General features: G+C 41.3%; 1 protein-coding gene across 3 annotated transcripts in view; it reads right to left on the minus strand.

Annotated features, from left to right (window-relative positions):
• Positions 1 to 3,524: 3,524 nt before the first annotated feature.
• RIMS3 (regulating synaptic membrane exocytosis 3) overlaps positions 3,525 to 16,574 on the minus strand; it is a 249,965-nt gene continuing 236,915 nt past the window's right edge. For 2 of the 3 annotated variants that reach the window (XM_063954211.1, XM_063954212.1), the window contains exons 6-7: positions 14,165 to 14,304; positions 3,525 to 12,740 (exon numbers count right to left, since the gene is read on the minus strand). In XM_063954211.1, coding sequence (XP_063810281.1) covers positions 12,528 to 12,740; positions 14,165 to 14,304 — 353 coding nt within the window. In that variant the 3' untranslated portion in view covers positions 3,525 to 12,527. The remainder of the gene's footprint in view (positions 12,741 to 14,164; positions 14,305 to 16,574) is intronic. The other variant, XR_010229178.1, reaches the window with a different exon arrangement.

Raw genomic sequence — 16,574 nt, forward strand, 5'->3', positions numbered from 1 at the left:
GTTATAGCGTCACGGTGTCTGTGTATTGTTTTTATTTGGGTATTTTTTTTGTAGTAGAACTACCGGTACCAGCGGGCTCATTCCCCCCCCCCCCCCCGCATGCTGGTACTTGTGGTTCTCCATGTACCAGCTTGCAGGGGAGGCTTGCTGGGACTTGTAGTTCTGCTACAAGAAACAATATTCTTTTTTTTTTACACAAAAGGCTATCAGCCCCCCATCCGCCGCCCTTGGATGGGGGGGACAGCCTCGGGCTTCACCCCTGACCCTTGGGTGGCTGGAGGGGGGAAACCCTTGATTTAAGGGGTTCCCACTCCTCCAGGCTACCCCGGCCAGGGGTGACTAGTTGGGGATTTAATGCCACGGCCGCAGGGACCGGTATAAAAGTGTTCCCTGGCTGTGGCATTATCTCTGGCTAGTGGAGCCCGGGGCTGGTGTTAAAAATACGGGGGACCCCTACGTCTTTTGTCCCCCGTATTTTTTGCACCAGGACCAGACGCAGAGCCCGGTGCTGGTTGTTAAAATACGGGGGAACCCCTGTCATTTTTCCCCCCCCGTATTTTTACAACCAGGACCGGCTCAAAGAGCCCGAGGCTGGTTATGCTTAGGAGGTGGCACCCCACGCATTTTTTTTCAGGATTTATTGTACACTTTTGTGATGTCCATGAAGTCGAATCCAGGCCGCCCACTATTCGTCAATTGGTCCGTTTTTCGACAGCGGGACTGTCGAATCCGTTATTTATTGAATATGTCGAATTCGCATCCCGGCAGGAGGGTTTCGCCTGTCGAATCCAAAAACGGTCGAATTCACGCCGAATTCTCGACCGCAATTGATTATACCCCTAATAAGTAAGTCTTTCAGTGTTTCCAGGGTCTTAGCATTCCTTCAGGCAGGAATGGAAAAAGATTTGAAGGTGGCTTCCTTGAGAGTGCAAGTGTCAGCATTGACTGTATGGTTCCAAAAGAAAATTGCCAATTTACAGGATGTGCGTACTTTTTTCCAGGGAATGCTGCGCATTCAACCTCCTTTTGTTCCTCCTACAGTGCCTTGGGACTTAAATTTAGTCCTAAAGGCCCTTCAAGTTGCCCCATTTGAACCACTTAATAAAGTGGATCTTAAATGGTTGACAGCTAAAGTTCTCTTTCTACTGGCCATGGCGTCAGCTAGAAGAGTGTCTGATTTAGGGGCATTGTCATGTCGTTCCCCATTTCTGATTTTTTTTATCCAGATAAAGCGGTTCTCAGTATTAGATCTGGGTATCTTCCCAAGGTGGTGTCTAAATTCCACCTTATTATTATTGCCTGTTATTTATATAGCGCACACATATTCCGCAGCGCTTTACAGAGAATATTTTTGCCCATTCACATCAGTCCCTGCCCCAATGGAGCTTACAATCTATATTCCCTACCACATGTACACACAGACACATTCACGCTAGTGTTAATTTTTTTGTTGGGAGCCAATTAACCTACCAGTATATTTTTGGATTGTGGGAGGAAACCCACGCAAGTACGGGGAGAATATACAAACTCCGCACAGTTAGGGCCATGGTGGGAATCGAACCCATGACCTCAGTGCTGTGAGGCAGTAATGCTAACCATTACACCATCCGTACTGCCCATAATGAAGAAATTGTAGTCCCGGCTTTCCAGGTACCAGGCCTTTCTGTGGGAGATGCATCATTGGACGTGGTCCGTGCCTTAAGGATCTACGTGCATCGTACCAGTGCTATCAGAAAGACAGATTCTCTCTTTATTCTCTTCGGATTTTACAAGAGAGGATGGCCTGCTGATAAGCAGACACTGGCAAGGTCGCTGCGGATGACTATTTCAGAAGCATATTCTCAAGCTGATTTTCCTGTTCCAGCTAATGGGGGTCATTCCGAGTTGTTCGCTCGTTGCCGATTTTCGCTATACTGCGATTAGTCGCTTGCTGCGCATGCGCAAGGTTCGCAGAGCGCATGCGCTTAGTTATTTTACACAAAAGTTAGGTATTTTACTCACGGCATAACGAAGCTTTTTCATCGCTGTGCTGATCGTAGTGTGATTGACAGGAAGTCGGTGTTTCTGGGCGGAAACTGGCCGTTTTATGGGAGTGTGCGGAAAAACGCAGGCATTGGAGTTGCAAAACGCAGGAGTGGCTGGAGAAACGGGGGAGTGGTTGGGCAAACGCTGGGTGTGTTTGTGACGTCAAACCAGGAACGAAAAGGACTGAGCTGGTCGCAATGGCTGAGTAAGTCTGGAGCTACTCAGAAACTGCTAAGAAATTTCTATTCGCAATTCTGCTAATCTTTCGTTCGCACTTCTGCTAAGCTAAGATACACTCCCAGAGGGCGGCGGCTTAGCGTGTGCAATGCTGCTAAAAGCAGCTAGCGAGCGAACAACTCGGAATCACCCCCAATGTCTCTGCTCACTCTACTCGTAAGGTAGGTCCATCATGGGCAGCACAACATGGTGCTTCAGGTGTTCATAATAATGTGACTAGACCTTGTAATAAAGGGGTGATCATGATAAATGAAGGCCTCTATTGTACAGCTGCACTGCAACACTCTGGGGGTGATGTAAGAAGAGTTGGTCAAATGCACTCTGAGGGTTATTCAGAGTTGGTCACAGATTTTACAATCACAGCAAAATCTGCAACCATACTACTCACATGCTGGGGGGCTGCCCAACATGTCTGACTCCACCCTAGGATTCCGAACGCAATTCAGTTGCTATCGCATCAGACAGAGTTAGACCACTGCGCATGTGGTCCAGAGCCATGTTTCCACTCACAGGAAACGCAGGCGATGTCATCGGGCCGCCCCAAACATGGCCATGGCATGCCTGCGTTTCCTGCTCTCCTTCCCCCAACACTGCGTCGAAACCTGTTGCCTGACGATTGCGTGGTGAAGGGTCGCGCACCGTAGCCGTTGCATGTGTGCAGACCCTCTGAATGTAGCACACAGCGTTCAACTCTGGATATGGTCCTATAATCAGCACTATTTGACACAACAAGCCTCAGTATGTATAAATGAAAATACTGTAGTGGTGTCTGCTGGGGTCAGGACTGCACATGGTAGATCTTACAATGGCTGCGGTGAGAGGTGAGACACTGCATCAGAATTAGGCTGGTGCGCTGTGGCTCTGGCAGGGATCTCTGAAGGGGGAAGTTTTTATTGCACTCACAATGGTGGCTGAGATGTTAACACATCTTGTTGGTATTGCTTCCTGCTTCACCTCAGTAAGAGGCGAAGTAGGAGGAGCTGTAGCGGCATGCTAAGTGCCACTATAGTACATCCAGCCCTCTATTCTGTGCATGGCTTGCAGAGTGTAAGAGCAATAATATGACTGGGGCTGGAATAATACATATATTAGTATTTAGGAAATACATTATGCGTAAATGAGAAAAAAAAAATTAATATTTAACCCAATTAAGAATGTATTATGCTTTGTCTTGATGGCATTTTCTTGTTCTTTATTCCAATTTTGATTTCCAGCAAACAATGAGTATACATAACAGGTCACATCTGACAGAAGACAAGCAATTTGTTTTAATTAGGTTTATTAATCTCTGGGTACCAGAATACATGCGTTACAAGCTGACCATCCAAATGTGCTCACATTTTATTCCTCTTTCAAAAATTGCAGAGAATATTTTACAAAAAAAAAATCGTGCATTTTTTTTTTTTGTCATCAGTCCTGCTGCTTTGAAAACCACAAAAATACTAGGATTTGACAGGAAAGACCACATCTATAAAACATTACAGGGCACAAGTAGAAAATGCAGGTTTCCCGTTTTATCATAAACAATCGATTTCTTATTTGCTGTAGTACAAACATTATCCGTCACATACTTGGTCTTTTATCTTTTTTCCTTTTTTTTTTTTTTTTTAAATATATACATGTATTTTATTTTATTTTTTGCCATACATAAAGCGTTACAAATAGAAGCGGGTATCAAACTTTGTGACACCACATTCAGAGCATTAAAGCGTTACAGACATTCAACAGTGAGCCAGAAAGGAGGGCACTTCTGTATGCAGAAGAGGCAGTACATGTCACTCAGAGCTATATGAATAATTTTCTAACCTTTTACTGTGTTCAGGGATTGTCATTTTTCTGGTTTCCTTATTGACTGCATCAACTCTACCTTCAAGTTTCTTGCTACTTCATTTCTATTCTTGTTGTTAAGGCGCTGGTTTGTGACATGGGTGAGATGCTTTTCAGCCTGTATGGCAGCTAGAACTGCTTGTGCGGACTAAAGTTTTTAGTTTTCCTTGTTAATCTGTCCTAGAACATACTGTGCTGTGCAAACTGCTGGTGCAATGTATGAAAATAAACTGCCATACTGTAGTCTTTTCTTATATCCATAAATTCACATCACTATATTTCTGGCAGCAGTGAAGATTTTAAAGCTTTATTTGGCTATTAACTGATTTATACACGGTCGGTTCCGTAAGGCAGCAGGGTATGTATATATATATATTTAAATCCAAAAATCTGTTACCATCTTTCAGTTCTGACAATTGATTCTACTTGTTTTCTTAACCAAAGCAAGAAAAAAAATACATGTACTCTACTTCAGGAAATAATTTTGAGCAAGTGCGGCAAACTAGCATTATCAATTACATACAACTCCTACAGTTTTTGTCCAGCCTCACAACTTGTCACAGTAAATTGTCTATTCTCAAAAAAGAGTAAGCAGTAATTGTCCAACTACCTTTGCAATACTCTGTTTGGGTCACCCTCCTTCTCCTTTCCTTCCCTTTCCATATCTTTTTGCTGACACAGTAAAAAAGAAACACTGCATAACTACTATTATTATTTTTTTTGCTGAATATCAGATATTTTATGAGGCACCTGTGAAAAGCAATAGACGTTGCTACTTCTCTATTCCCTGCATTCAGTTTAATTGCAAGGCATTAGTTATAAAGTCTATATGGAGGTTTTAATGAGAATCCAAAACAATATGTGCTTCTACCATCAGTTGGCCTCCTGCTGTGGGAGTTATGCACCATTGCATATGCACCTGTAATGCCTTTATAATTTAAGGTGGTCTTGTTAGAACAGACAGCAAATATCACCAAGATCAGCAGGGTTAGGTACTGTGGAAGCAAGGTCATATATGATGAGCCTTTTCTACTTTCAAGACAAGTCAATTCTGAAGCTGTTTAGATATGGACAGGCTACTGAGTTGTGGAGGAAAATGTGTTGTAGAATGTGTTTACAAAACTAATACATTGTTTTCAATTGACTTTTATTTTCCTTTGAAGTATGTGGTTGCAATAGGCAAATCAATTGGACTAGATGGGAATCATTTTCAGCCTATGCATTCACCAGGATTACTGACATCCAGCCAGTGCTGAAAGTAGGGTGGTACGGGGTGGTAAGGAGTACCATTAGGAAATTTGGTGGTTGTACGCAGTACCATCAGCCCTCCACTGGTGCATCATTTATAAGGGGCATTTTTGTGTGTGGGACATAAAATAGTGTCAGTGGCATAACAGTGTGTGGCATTATATGTAATAGACATTACGGGGGGTGTGGTATAATATGTAAGGCATTACATTGTGTGGCATAATGTGTAATTGGCATTACGGTGTGTGGCATAATGTGGCCATGCCCCTATTGTCATGTATCAACTCACCTAGTTTTGTGTGACCATGCCCCCTCATGACACATGACCACACCCATTTTAACTATCAGTACCACTAAGAAAAAAATTATACTTGCACCACTGCATCCAGCCCACAAATGCCAACGGTCTCTAATTTCCAGGGGCAGACACAGTGATTGCAAAATGAAATCCAGTCACGATACACCTTCAGCACAAATTAAAATTGGAATTAACATTGCAAAAAAACAAACATTAAGGCCATTAGAGTGCTTCAAGGTGGGGCAGCAGTGTGAATTGAAAAAACAAATGTTGGCAAATTTACAGAATTAAGTCACAAAAGCCACAGTGATGTCACTAGTTCCTAGTGAATTAATAGGCAGCTTTCTACCTCCAAGTGATGGGTACACTTTACTCAGTAACTTCTGAAAGTCGTATGAGTCTCATCTGAAAAATTAGGGTAATAGGTAAGGAAAGGCTTAGATTTACAATGTCAATGGGTAAAAAAAGAAAAACTATGAAAATACAAAATGAAGCCTTACTTGTTCTATAGTGGAAAAGGATAAAGAGGGGTATTCAGAGTTGGACCCAAGTTTGCTTAAATCGTAAACAGCCTTTCACAGCACGCGCAGACTGTCACTATGCAATCACATCCCGAGAGGATCCAGGATAGCAAAAACTGCTACCAACTCTGAATAACCCCCATTGCCATACACACTAATGGAACGCAAACTGCACTTGTCTTCTGACTGCAGTGTGTAAGTATCAAACAACTGTTACGCTATACATTTTAATCTAGATTTTCTCTTTATTAAAACTAGTTGTATTTATCTTCTCTTGGCAAAAGTCCGAATTCTTACCAGTATCTTTTTGATCTTTGTTTTGATGTAAATAAGAGTAAACATTCATATAAGCCTGTACATGAAAAAAAAAAAATTGTATTAAAATGTATATTATACTGTAACTGATGATCTATAGTGAAGAATTCTGTACAATTACTCCATTTTGTAACAATCCAGTTCATGGCACTACTTTTCACAGGTGGGCACAATATTTATGAAATAGGTAAATATTGTACAAAAAACTGCCAAATTCTATATGTGAAAATTTATATTAAGGGTATGTGTACACCTCTGTTTTTTACCATTAAAAGAGTGCATTCTATTATCTATTTATTTATTAACAGTTTCTTATGTAGCGCAGAAAATTCCGTTGCGCTTTACAATTGGAAACAATATATTTGTAATCCTTTTGTTATACCCTTGTTTTGCTGTCTCGGGTTGTAAACATATTATGCATTTTAAGATCCCATCCTATAGACTCAATACTTGAAACAAACAGACAAAAACTGTAGAAAGCTGCATTTAAAACAGACAAAGGACAAAAGGAAAAAACCACAATAGAACAGTCTGTTCATTGTTATTACTTTCATCATAAGATAACAGTATCTGATTTTTGGTATGTTTGTAAGTGATAGCTGTGACATTTTAAAAATCCAGGCATGAAATGTAATACAGCCAATAGAAAGAACTTGTTATAGCATGTGCGTATTATTCAATATGCAGCGATAAAATATGCCTGTGATTCTTGGATTTGTCTATGGTTCTCTTATGGTGCTCAGCTATCATTGTACAGTAACATAAATGGAAGACCTACAGGGAGATTTATCAAACCTAATGAGGACAAGTAAAGACAATTACCATAGCAACAAATCAGACCCTAGCTATCATTTAATAGAATGTACTAGATGATAGATATAGGGGAGAATTCAGTTAGCCTTGGTAATTTACCATGGGCTAATTGATCACCCGGGGCTATTCAATTAGCCCCAAAGGCAGCCGCAGGCTGCATGTAATGGGGGATTTTCTTTTGAGCCTGAACAAGCATGAAAAGAAATCCCCAATAATTAGTGTGTTAACGGGTACTGCAACCCTGCTAGTGCATAGGGCCGTGAAATTATTCTCTGTTACTGCCCGTTATCACGTTCATTTAATTGGCGTTATAAAGGATCTTAAAAGGGACTGGAATTAAATAGCCTCATGCTACCACCCTTTTTCACCCCCATTCAATTAACATGGCTAACTGGATTTGGCCCATAATCTGACTGGTTGTTGTGTAGAAAACCTGCAATTGTCCTCATTAGTAGGTTTGATAAATCAGCCCCCTAATCTACTGTGCACTGAAGCCATATTGTTTCTGCTTTGTCAGGTTAAGCCCTACAGAGCATTCTCCTTTGTTTAGTACATACTGTACGTATACTGCGATACTATTAGGACTATGCCCATCTGAGGCAGCAGATTTGGTGTGAGGTACAGTAAAAGGGTATTTGAAATATGGTCACTTTGTTGCTGCAACAATCTAATTTTGCTGTTTACATACAGGCAATTTTTCTATTTTATTTTAGTGTCTCTCATACTAATACAAATCTTTCTTACCAGTGTAAGGGATGAGGAGGGCACCATTTGTTAGCAGAATAATAGCAACATTTCTACAATAACGTGTACACTGGTATTACAGGTGTGTGCAAATTAATTGACAGTGTAAAGGCTGGGTACACACTAGAACTATGTGTATGTTGGCCGATATCACGCCCGATGGGATTAGGTGTCAGTCGGCTATACACACTGAACTATATAGCGTGAATGATCACGTAATGTATTGTTTATTAGCCGCATTCAGCAGCAAGGTGTCGGGCACTGGGTCATCGCATCGGCCATGCAGTACAGCAGATGGGATGACTCCGATGTTGGCAGACAGGAAAGTGCGATAGTGGGTACACACTACACAATGTGCATAATATGTCAGTCTGATACACGGGATCGTACATTATATCACTTAGGGTGTAAGATTTTGTCATTTTAAATGTGCGAGCCAGACAGAAAGCACATCTAAATGATTGTTTGTTACACTGATGACTTGGGTGAAGTCAGTAAATCTAGTGTTTCAAATTTTCTCCCAGTGAAAGAATCTTTGTTACCAAACGGAATATAAAATGAGGGCAAAAATATAAAACACCCCAAACTGTCAATCTATTGATTAGTTCTTTGTTTAGATAAACCAGGCAAGGACTTATAAAGAGATTAAGCAGCTAGTGGTGTATTGAACGAAAAGTGCACTACAACTGGAAAAAGCCACAATAATAAAAAGCCCTAAAATTAATAAAACTAGTTATTGCAGCTACAGGTGGTTTATATTATAAATCATATTTAACTAATTTGGTGTATTTCCTTAATAAGCAAAAAAATAGCATGGCCAGATTAATTTGCACACCCCTTAAGGTAGACAAGTATTCATTTATTGTTTTAGCATTTAGCTTTCATATGTTATTAATACTGTGCACAAACATGTAAAGAAAATACATTTTCTTTAACATTTCACAATTACATTATTCTTCTAGAACTGCCTAGAAAATATAGTAGCAGAACATATTTTGCACAGAAAACGCATTTTTTCTGCATGTTTGTACCGTCCTACATTGTCTTGTAAGCTCTCATTAGGAGAATTCATATCTGCTGCTTCATGGGAGCAGCAGCGATGCTTACATACGCTAATGCAGCAGGAGGCGCCTGGTATAAACAGACGCCTCCTGAATGCATGTGTGATTCAGTGCTGTGTCCAAGGATGCAGCATCGGATCACTCTGCAACACCATCAGCCGGCTGAGTGACCCACGTGGTTACACAGACTGGCTGCCGCAGCTCCGTCGCTAAGGCCTAGAAACCTCCATCGTAAGACTGAGAACCTGGTCTCCCCACTCTTACAAAACAGAAAAGTCACGCTGAGGAGACACCCCCTGCAGACTGTCAGTCACCCGACATTGGTACACCGTGTCCAAATTCAATACTGACCGGATCTGAATCAAGCCCATCAGGCTCAACCTAAAGAGCCCTGCTGGAGATGTTAGCACTTGATAGATCTATTATAATTGGTGAAGATTTTGTGTTTCCTTGGCCTAGAGTGGAGTACCAGCTAGAGATTCCAATGGAGCAATGACCCTGCTAACTAAATTAGCAATAACTTTTTAATTATGTTATCAATTGCACAGATATCAGAATATTGTTTTATTCAGGGACATAAGATCTATAAATATTCTGTAGCTCTCTTATCTGGGCTGATAAGCCAACTTTAAGCTTTCCAATACTGCATGACCGTTAACTGGTGAGGCATACGTTCCAGGAGGAGAAGTGGCCACCTAGAAATTGGCTATAGCGGTGTGGTATTTTATAAAGCACCTTTGGTAGGTTGCAACATTCCAGTGTCCACAGGAAATACAGATCCTACCCATACTCTGGAATGTGCCTGACATAGATTCTGCTCATTTGAGGTGAACATCTGACACACTGGGACTTGGAATGAGAGAGTGGTAGAACTAGTTGCTGAGTACATATTTACACCTTACTGTATGTGCAAATAACAGCTGAACCAGTGTTAGCAGTCAGCAAATCTGTATTCACATACTGTACCAGCTGAGAAGTACTAATGTTATGCTGGCAGGACAGTAAATATGGTTTTAAAATATACTTTCCCCCTATACATTACAGTAACTAACCATTGTGCCAACTACAGTGAAACAAGTTTTATAACATACAGGGGGGTTGTTGTTAATGAACTACAAAAGTGCACATGGCAACTCTGGTGTGTTAACCTAGTGCATTCATTTACTGCATTAGACAATAAAAGCAGATGTTTGAGAATGATTCTGCTCATTTGCACTTTGTTAGTAAATAGTCCCCACAGACACAATACTCTGGACACTGACAATCAATAACCACAGCAGCACAAGCACAGAATGTCTCATCAGCTCAGTCTCCATACAAGTGATAATGCTGCAGCATTGGAGTCTCTGGGGTAGAGGAAGGACAGGACTGCTCTGTAGTTTGGCAGTTGAGCAGCCAGTCTTTATCTTTTCTGTAAACTCCGGAAATCTTTATTTCTGTCTATGATGGGTATGTAGGACACCTGCTACTATCATGCTATACATAAATCATCATGTGACAAAATGTTATTTCCACATATGCCATTGTGAATTTCTCCTGCAGGGTCCATGTATTAATTTCACAGTACATATAAAGCTTTGAGAAATCCTTAAATATAACTAAAGTGCAAAATAATTATAAGAATTACATTTTTTATATATAATTATAAAGATTATTTTGACGACTGAAATCTTCCCATCAGATAATCCCTACTACTGATATGTTGTTACAACAAAGGTACTTTTTATGGAGTCCTTGAGCTACGGTGTAAGATACCCAATATTCTATATTCTGTTGACACACTAGCGTTTTTTGCTTTGGTTGTCAGATAGAAAAACTGGTTCTAGAGTACATATTTCTTCTTGTTACTGTCGGGAATACAGTTGCACATAACTGCCAGTAAAGATACTTACTGCGTACTGGTGTGGCTATCGCACCTCTTCTGGAAAACCTTTTAGCCTTGCGTGCTGGTGTAAACAGCCTTGCTGAGTACTTGCAGCGCTTATGTAGTTTCCCTATCAGTCCGTGTATTGGTCTTTGAAGGCATATGTAGGGCTCCATTCCTCCTTCTTCATGAAAACCACATCCAGCAGGCTTTGTGGTGTGGTTGTAGTGAAGGGATGTAGACCACTTCAGAAATAAATGACTCTAATCCCAAAGCTACAGAAGAAGCGTAACCTTCTCTCCATCTGCTTGTCCACTAGAGATTGCAGCCCTGAGTTATTACAGTAGACACTGTTTAAGAAATAAGACTGTTGCTACAAGTTTGCTTACTGTTCATTATATATATGCAATTATGCATATGTAGGTTAACGGATAGCTCATAGACAAATAGATAATGCTGTCTCCACTTTCCACTAGCACTGCGAGTCTTACAAATGCACTATCAGACTTATTGGCACATAAAACTCTAAATTCCTAGATGGTCCACAATTGTTTGCGACAAACAATATCTTTGTGCAAAAGAAGTCCACAGATCTTCCTACCACTAAAGTGTTTAGAAGTGTAGCACAGCAAAAATCATTAATGCACTTAAAATAAAAATAATAAAAAACATGTATGAGTTAGATGCAGTGTTATTACAGAAAAAGCTACATGCGGTTATAGGTGTATATATAAAAAATATGCTTATCCGTGCTTCAAAAAGAATGCATAGGTGAGCTGTAGTTATTTGTCTTTCTGCTATTCTTTTTGTTCAACCTCAGAAATAAAATTGCACGTTGAAATGCTACATTCCATTTTAAACAAAAAAAGTAAAAAAAAACATACCTGAAAAAATATCATTCTGCAATATAGATATATGTAAATGCATTCTTGGTTGTATATATAGTTTTGTATGAAATATATGATATCACCAGTTCTCTGCCTGCCTCGGGAGCATATGTGGTATGAAATTAAAAGTTATATGGTCCCTTGGCAAGGGTAGGGCACTACATTGGAGAACATGATGGAGCAGATACCCGCAATGGAAGGGAGTGCTATAACTCTGGGAATTTAATACGATTTGGCATTGATGTGCTATTCAGTGTGCTTCATTTTAGTTTTGTCATACATAACATATATGTTGGTATACATTTACTCCAGCAGGGTAAAGGTCATCAAGGCAGCTCATTTGCCAGCCTCACATCCCTTTCAAGGTTACAATAATAACAAAGGGGTGAGTATATTCTGCTCGGAGTGTCTTTGTTTGGTTAACCTGTAGTATATTTTCTATTAAATATAACAGTCTATGGGATGAATATATATATTTTCCTTTTACAATAGTGTTTAATTGAAAGGATTGTACTTATTGTGCTCGGGGTCCTCACTGATTCTCCCTCCTTTTCCAGAGCCCTAAACAGACACGTTGCATTTGCAACCCAACCTGTAGTGTATGTTTGGTGCTATAATAAGGAACGTGATTGATTTTGCTTCAGGAAAAGGAGGGAACATTGGAACATAACTTTCTTCCTCCACATGTTAAGTGCAGGATGGACTGGTGGAACTTTCCAGTGAGGACTGTGATAGTCGACGGGTGAGAGGACCAATGCTGGAATCTGCCAGTGAAGAAGTTGGAAAGAGTTTGTACCACCCCGTGACACAGGAACTTAGATCAAGCTCTTCAAGTAGGATCTGGGCCATCCCCATGAAACATTTGTGGTCCATTCTGCCATAGTCTCCCCATACAATCACCTATGGAAAGCACATACATGTCAATAACTAAACAATCTGACATGTATCATCAAATTTGTCATCATTTTAATGCATGCTTGGGCATATTCTGACCGAGGGCTGGAATTGTGACTTCTGATGATACAATAGACATAAATGCATCTGTGAACCAAAATAACACCAGTAACTTATTACATTTTGGTCTGGAGGGTGACCAGGAAGGAGAAGCATGTTCCCTATAACTATTTGATCCATTTGTGCCAGCTATAGAAATCTAACGCAGCTGACAAAAGTGTATACAGAAGAATGAGAAAGACCATGGTGGTCATTCCGAGTTGTTCGCTCGCTGCCGTTTTTAGCAGAATAGCGATCAGGCTAAAAATGGGCAAAACTGCCCATGCGCATGGGCCGCAGGGCGCACGCCCTAATTATTTTCACACAAAACTATCTAATTTTACACAGGTCCGAGCGATGCTTTTCAGTCGCTCTGCTGATCGGTGAGTGATTGACAGGAAGTGGGTGTTTCTGGGTGGAAACTGAGTGTTTTCCGGGAGTGTGTTAAAAAACGCAGGCGTGTCAGGTTAAAACGCAGGAGTGGCTGGAGAAATGGGGGAGTGGCTGGCCGAACGCAGGGCGTGTTTGTGATGTCAAACCAGGAACTAAACGGACTGAGGTTATCGCAGTCTAGGAGTAGGTCTGGAGCTACTCAGAAACTGCAGGGAAATATTTAATAGCAGAACTGCTAATCTTTCGTTCGCTATTCTACTAAGCTAAGATATACTCCCACAGGGCGGCTGCCTAGCGTGTGCAATGCTGCTAAAAGCAGCTAGCGAGCGAACAACTCGGAATGACCACCCATGTGAGAAGAGAATCTAAATAAGCTGACCACTAACAACACTCTTTTTATCCTTTATGGCTGTAGATGTGATACTGCTGCAACTCCTATTTCTGGATATGCAGGATTAACTAAGGAATACTATACGTTGGTCTTTCATTGTATGGGATCCAATGTCTTGATAATAACTATTAGCTTGGTGGATCTGTGGGATATGTAATTCAAAATTCTGGCACAATTTAAATATGCTTAATATCTACTCTTTTAGTTGTGCTGCAAATTATTCTTCCCTCGTTGTTACAGGAAACTGTCTCCATATAGTTACTGTTATTTACACTGTTATAGTTAATTCATTGGAACATTCTGAACTTTTTTTTATTGTATACAGAATGTTACTAAATAATTTGATTAATTAAGGCAATTCTATGTTTACCCACTTTGTACCATAATAGTATGATACAGCGCTTGATTTTGGTGTTTTGTGGTTATGCAATAAATGACTCCAGCCAATACTGTATTTTAGCATCAGATGCAGCCACAGCACATGTAATGCGCTCCCTACCCCTTTATCTACCTCCTTTCCCCAAAAGAGCCACAAATGAGCACTTACCTGCAATACCTTCCCCTGAGGTCCTTCATCAAATAGGAGAACTTGCTGATACACTGGGTCCCAGGTTTTCTTAGATGTTCTAGTCTTTTTCTTGGATAGGCAGGCTCCGTTCTCTATCAGGTATACTTTGATGTATGGGGCTGTGCATGAGAAACAGTGACAAGCAATAAAAAAAAAACCCACACACAACACCTTTCACATACATAGAGGTGTGTTTGCAAACAGTTTTATGCACTAGTGCAAGCATTCCCAACTGCGGTCCTCAAGGCACACCAACAGTGCAGGTTTTAGTGATGTCCAGGCTTCAGCACAGATGGTTAAATCAAAACAACTGAGCTACTAATTAAGTCACCTGTGCTGAAGCCTGGATATCACTAAAACCTGCACTGTTAGTGTGCCTTGAGGACCGAGGTTGAGAACCACTGCACCATACTTGCCTACCTGACCCTCTCCATGAGGGAGAAAATGCTCTGTTCCTGGACTTTCCTGGTAATGTATGATTGCCATCACCTGTGGTGAAACACCTTTCTTATCAATTAACTAGCTCACCACAGGTGATGGCAATTATACATTACCAGGAAAGTCCAGGAACAGAGCATTGCATTTTCTCCCTCATGGAGAGGGTCAGGTAGGCAAGTATGCACTGTACTAGTGTGCTAACAGACTCATATCACTACTCTATGCTAATGTTGTAACTACCACTATAATAGCTGAGAAACCCTGTGTAGCTTAGGGGTCTATGGGGGTGATTCAGATCTGATCACTGCTGTGCGTTTTTGCACAGCAGGCGATCAGGTCATAACTGTGTATGCACTGCAATGCGCATGCGCGTTGCAGAGCAACTAAGGGCATCGCTGGTCAGCGATGGGATGGTGTGAAAAATCAGTTTGTACGGGCGTTCACAAGGTAATTGACAGGAGGAAGCCTTTGTGGGTGGTAACTGACCGTTTACTGGGAGTGTCCAGAAAAACGCAGGCGTGCCCAAGCGTTTTCAGGGAGTGTGTCTGACGTCGGCTCCGGCCCCGATCAACCTGATGTGATCACACTGGAGAAGTAAGTCCTGGGCTGCGCACATACTGCAAAAGTGGATTTTATCATCTCAGTGTACACATGGGATCGCACACTTGCACGGCGAATATACACTCCCCCTGGAGGCTGCGACTATCCGAACGCAGGAGAGCAAAATTAGCAGCCCAGCAATCAGATCTGAATCACCCCCTATGTACTAAGCTATGGAGAAAGACAAAGTGAGCAGAGATAAAGTACCAGCCAATCAGCTCCTAAGTGCCATGTTACAGGCTGTGTTTGAAAAATGACAGGAGCTGGTTAGCTGGTACTTTATCTCCATCCACTTTATCTCTCTCCATGGCTTAGTAAATAGATCCCTTATTGAGCTGTGTGCCCAATGACACTGCAATAGGGACCCAGAATGCTGTGTGCGAAAACCTGTGGAATGCTTTAAGTCATAGGAGAAAGGTCAAGGTCATTTGGTGTTGCTGTGCGCATGGATTTCAGTGTAGAGGGTAGCAGGAAGTAAGGTGAGGCAGTAGGAAAAGAGGTTGTTGTCCTAGAGCAGGGAGGACACGTTTGAGAAGTTAAGCTGGTCATAGATGGCATAATATCAGCCAAGGATGAGGGGAAGTAGCCTGCTAATCATAGCACTTCCATATACTGCACAAATGTATGGCAGAGATCTCCATTCAGTGCCTGGAATTGGCTGAATAACGGTCTTTGGATCATACAAACCAAACAATCTGGACCATTTTTCAGTCAATTTCAATCTGTGAATGATTATCATTCAGGTTGATACGCTGACCGATAATCGTTCAGAACAGTTATATGGATAGTTGGTTTGTATGAATATTGTGCTGTGTATGGCCAGTTTTATAGTGGAACAAAGGGATTGATTCAAATGTGGTCACAATGCCGATGGTTGTGCAGCTGATGTTTGAAAAGTCTAGAAACCCTTAATGATGCATGCGTTGCCCTAACTGTATGCAGACACCGCTATTGCCTACAAAGTCAATTGCAATGGAGCCTGCAGCGGACAACCATGGACATTCCTGGGAGAAATAAGAGGTTGCCTGAAGTCATCACAAAAAACAGGTGGGTGTGTTAAAGCCCGTATTCACGGGCAGCTCTGGGGAGAGATGTGTGGCAATCTAGCACTAGCGATAGCGATGCGCGGGGCTATGCATCGCTATTGCTGTGGGGGTACACAGTAGAGATGAGCGCCTGAAATTTTTCGGGTTTTGTGTTTTGGTTTTGGGTTCGGTTCCGCGGCCGTGTTTTGGGTTCGAACGCGTTTTGGCAAAACCTCACCGAATTATTTTTGTCGGATTCGGGTGTGTTTTGGATTCGGGTGTTTTTTTCCAAAAACACTAAAAAACAGCTTAAATCATAGAATTTG

The sequence above is a fragment of the Pseudophryne corroboree genome, chromosome 2 (genome assembly GCF_028390025.1).
Source record: "Pseudophryne corroboree isolate aPseCor3 chromosome 2, aPseCor3.hap2, whole genome shotgun sequence".
NCBI classification, from domain to species: domain Eukaryota; kingdom Metazoa; phylum Chordata; class Amphibia; order Anura; family Myobatrachidae; genus Pseudophryne; species Pseudophryne corroboree.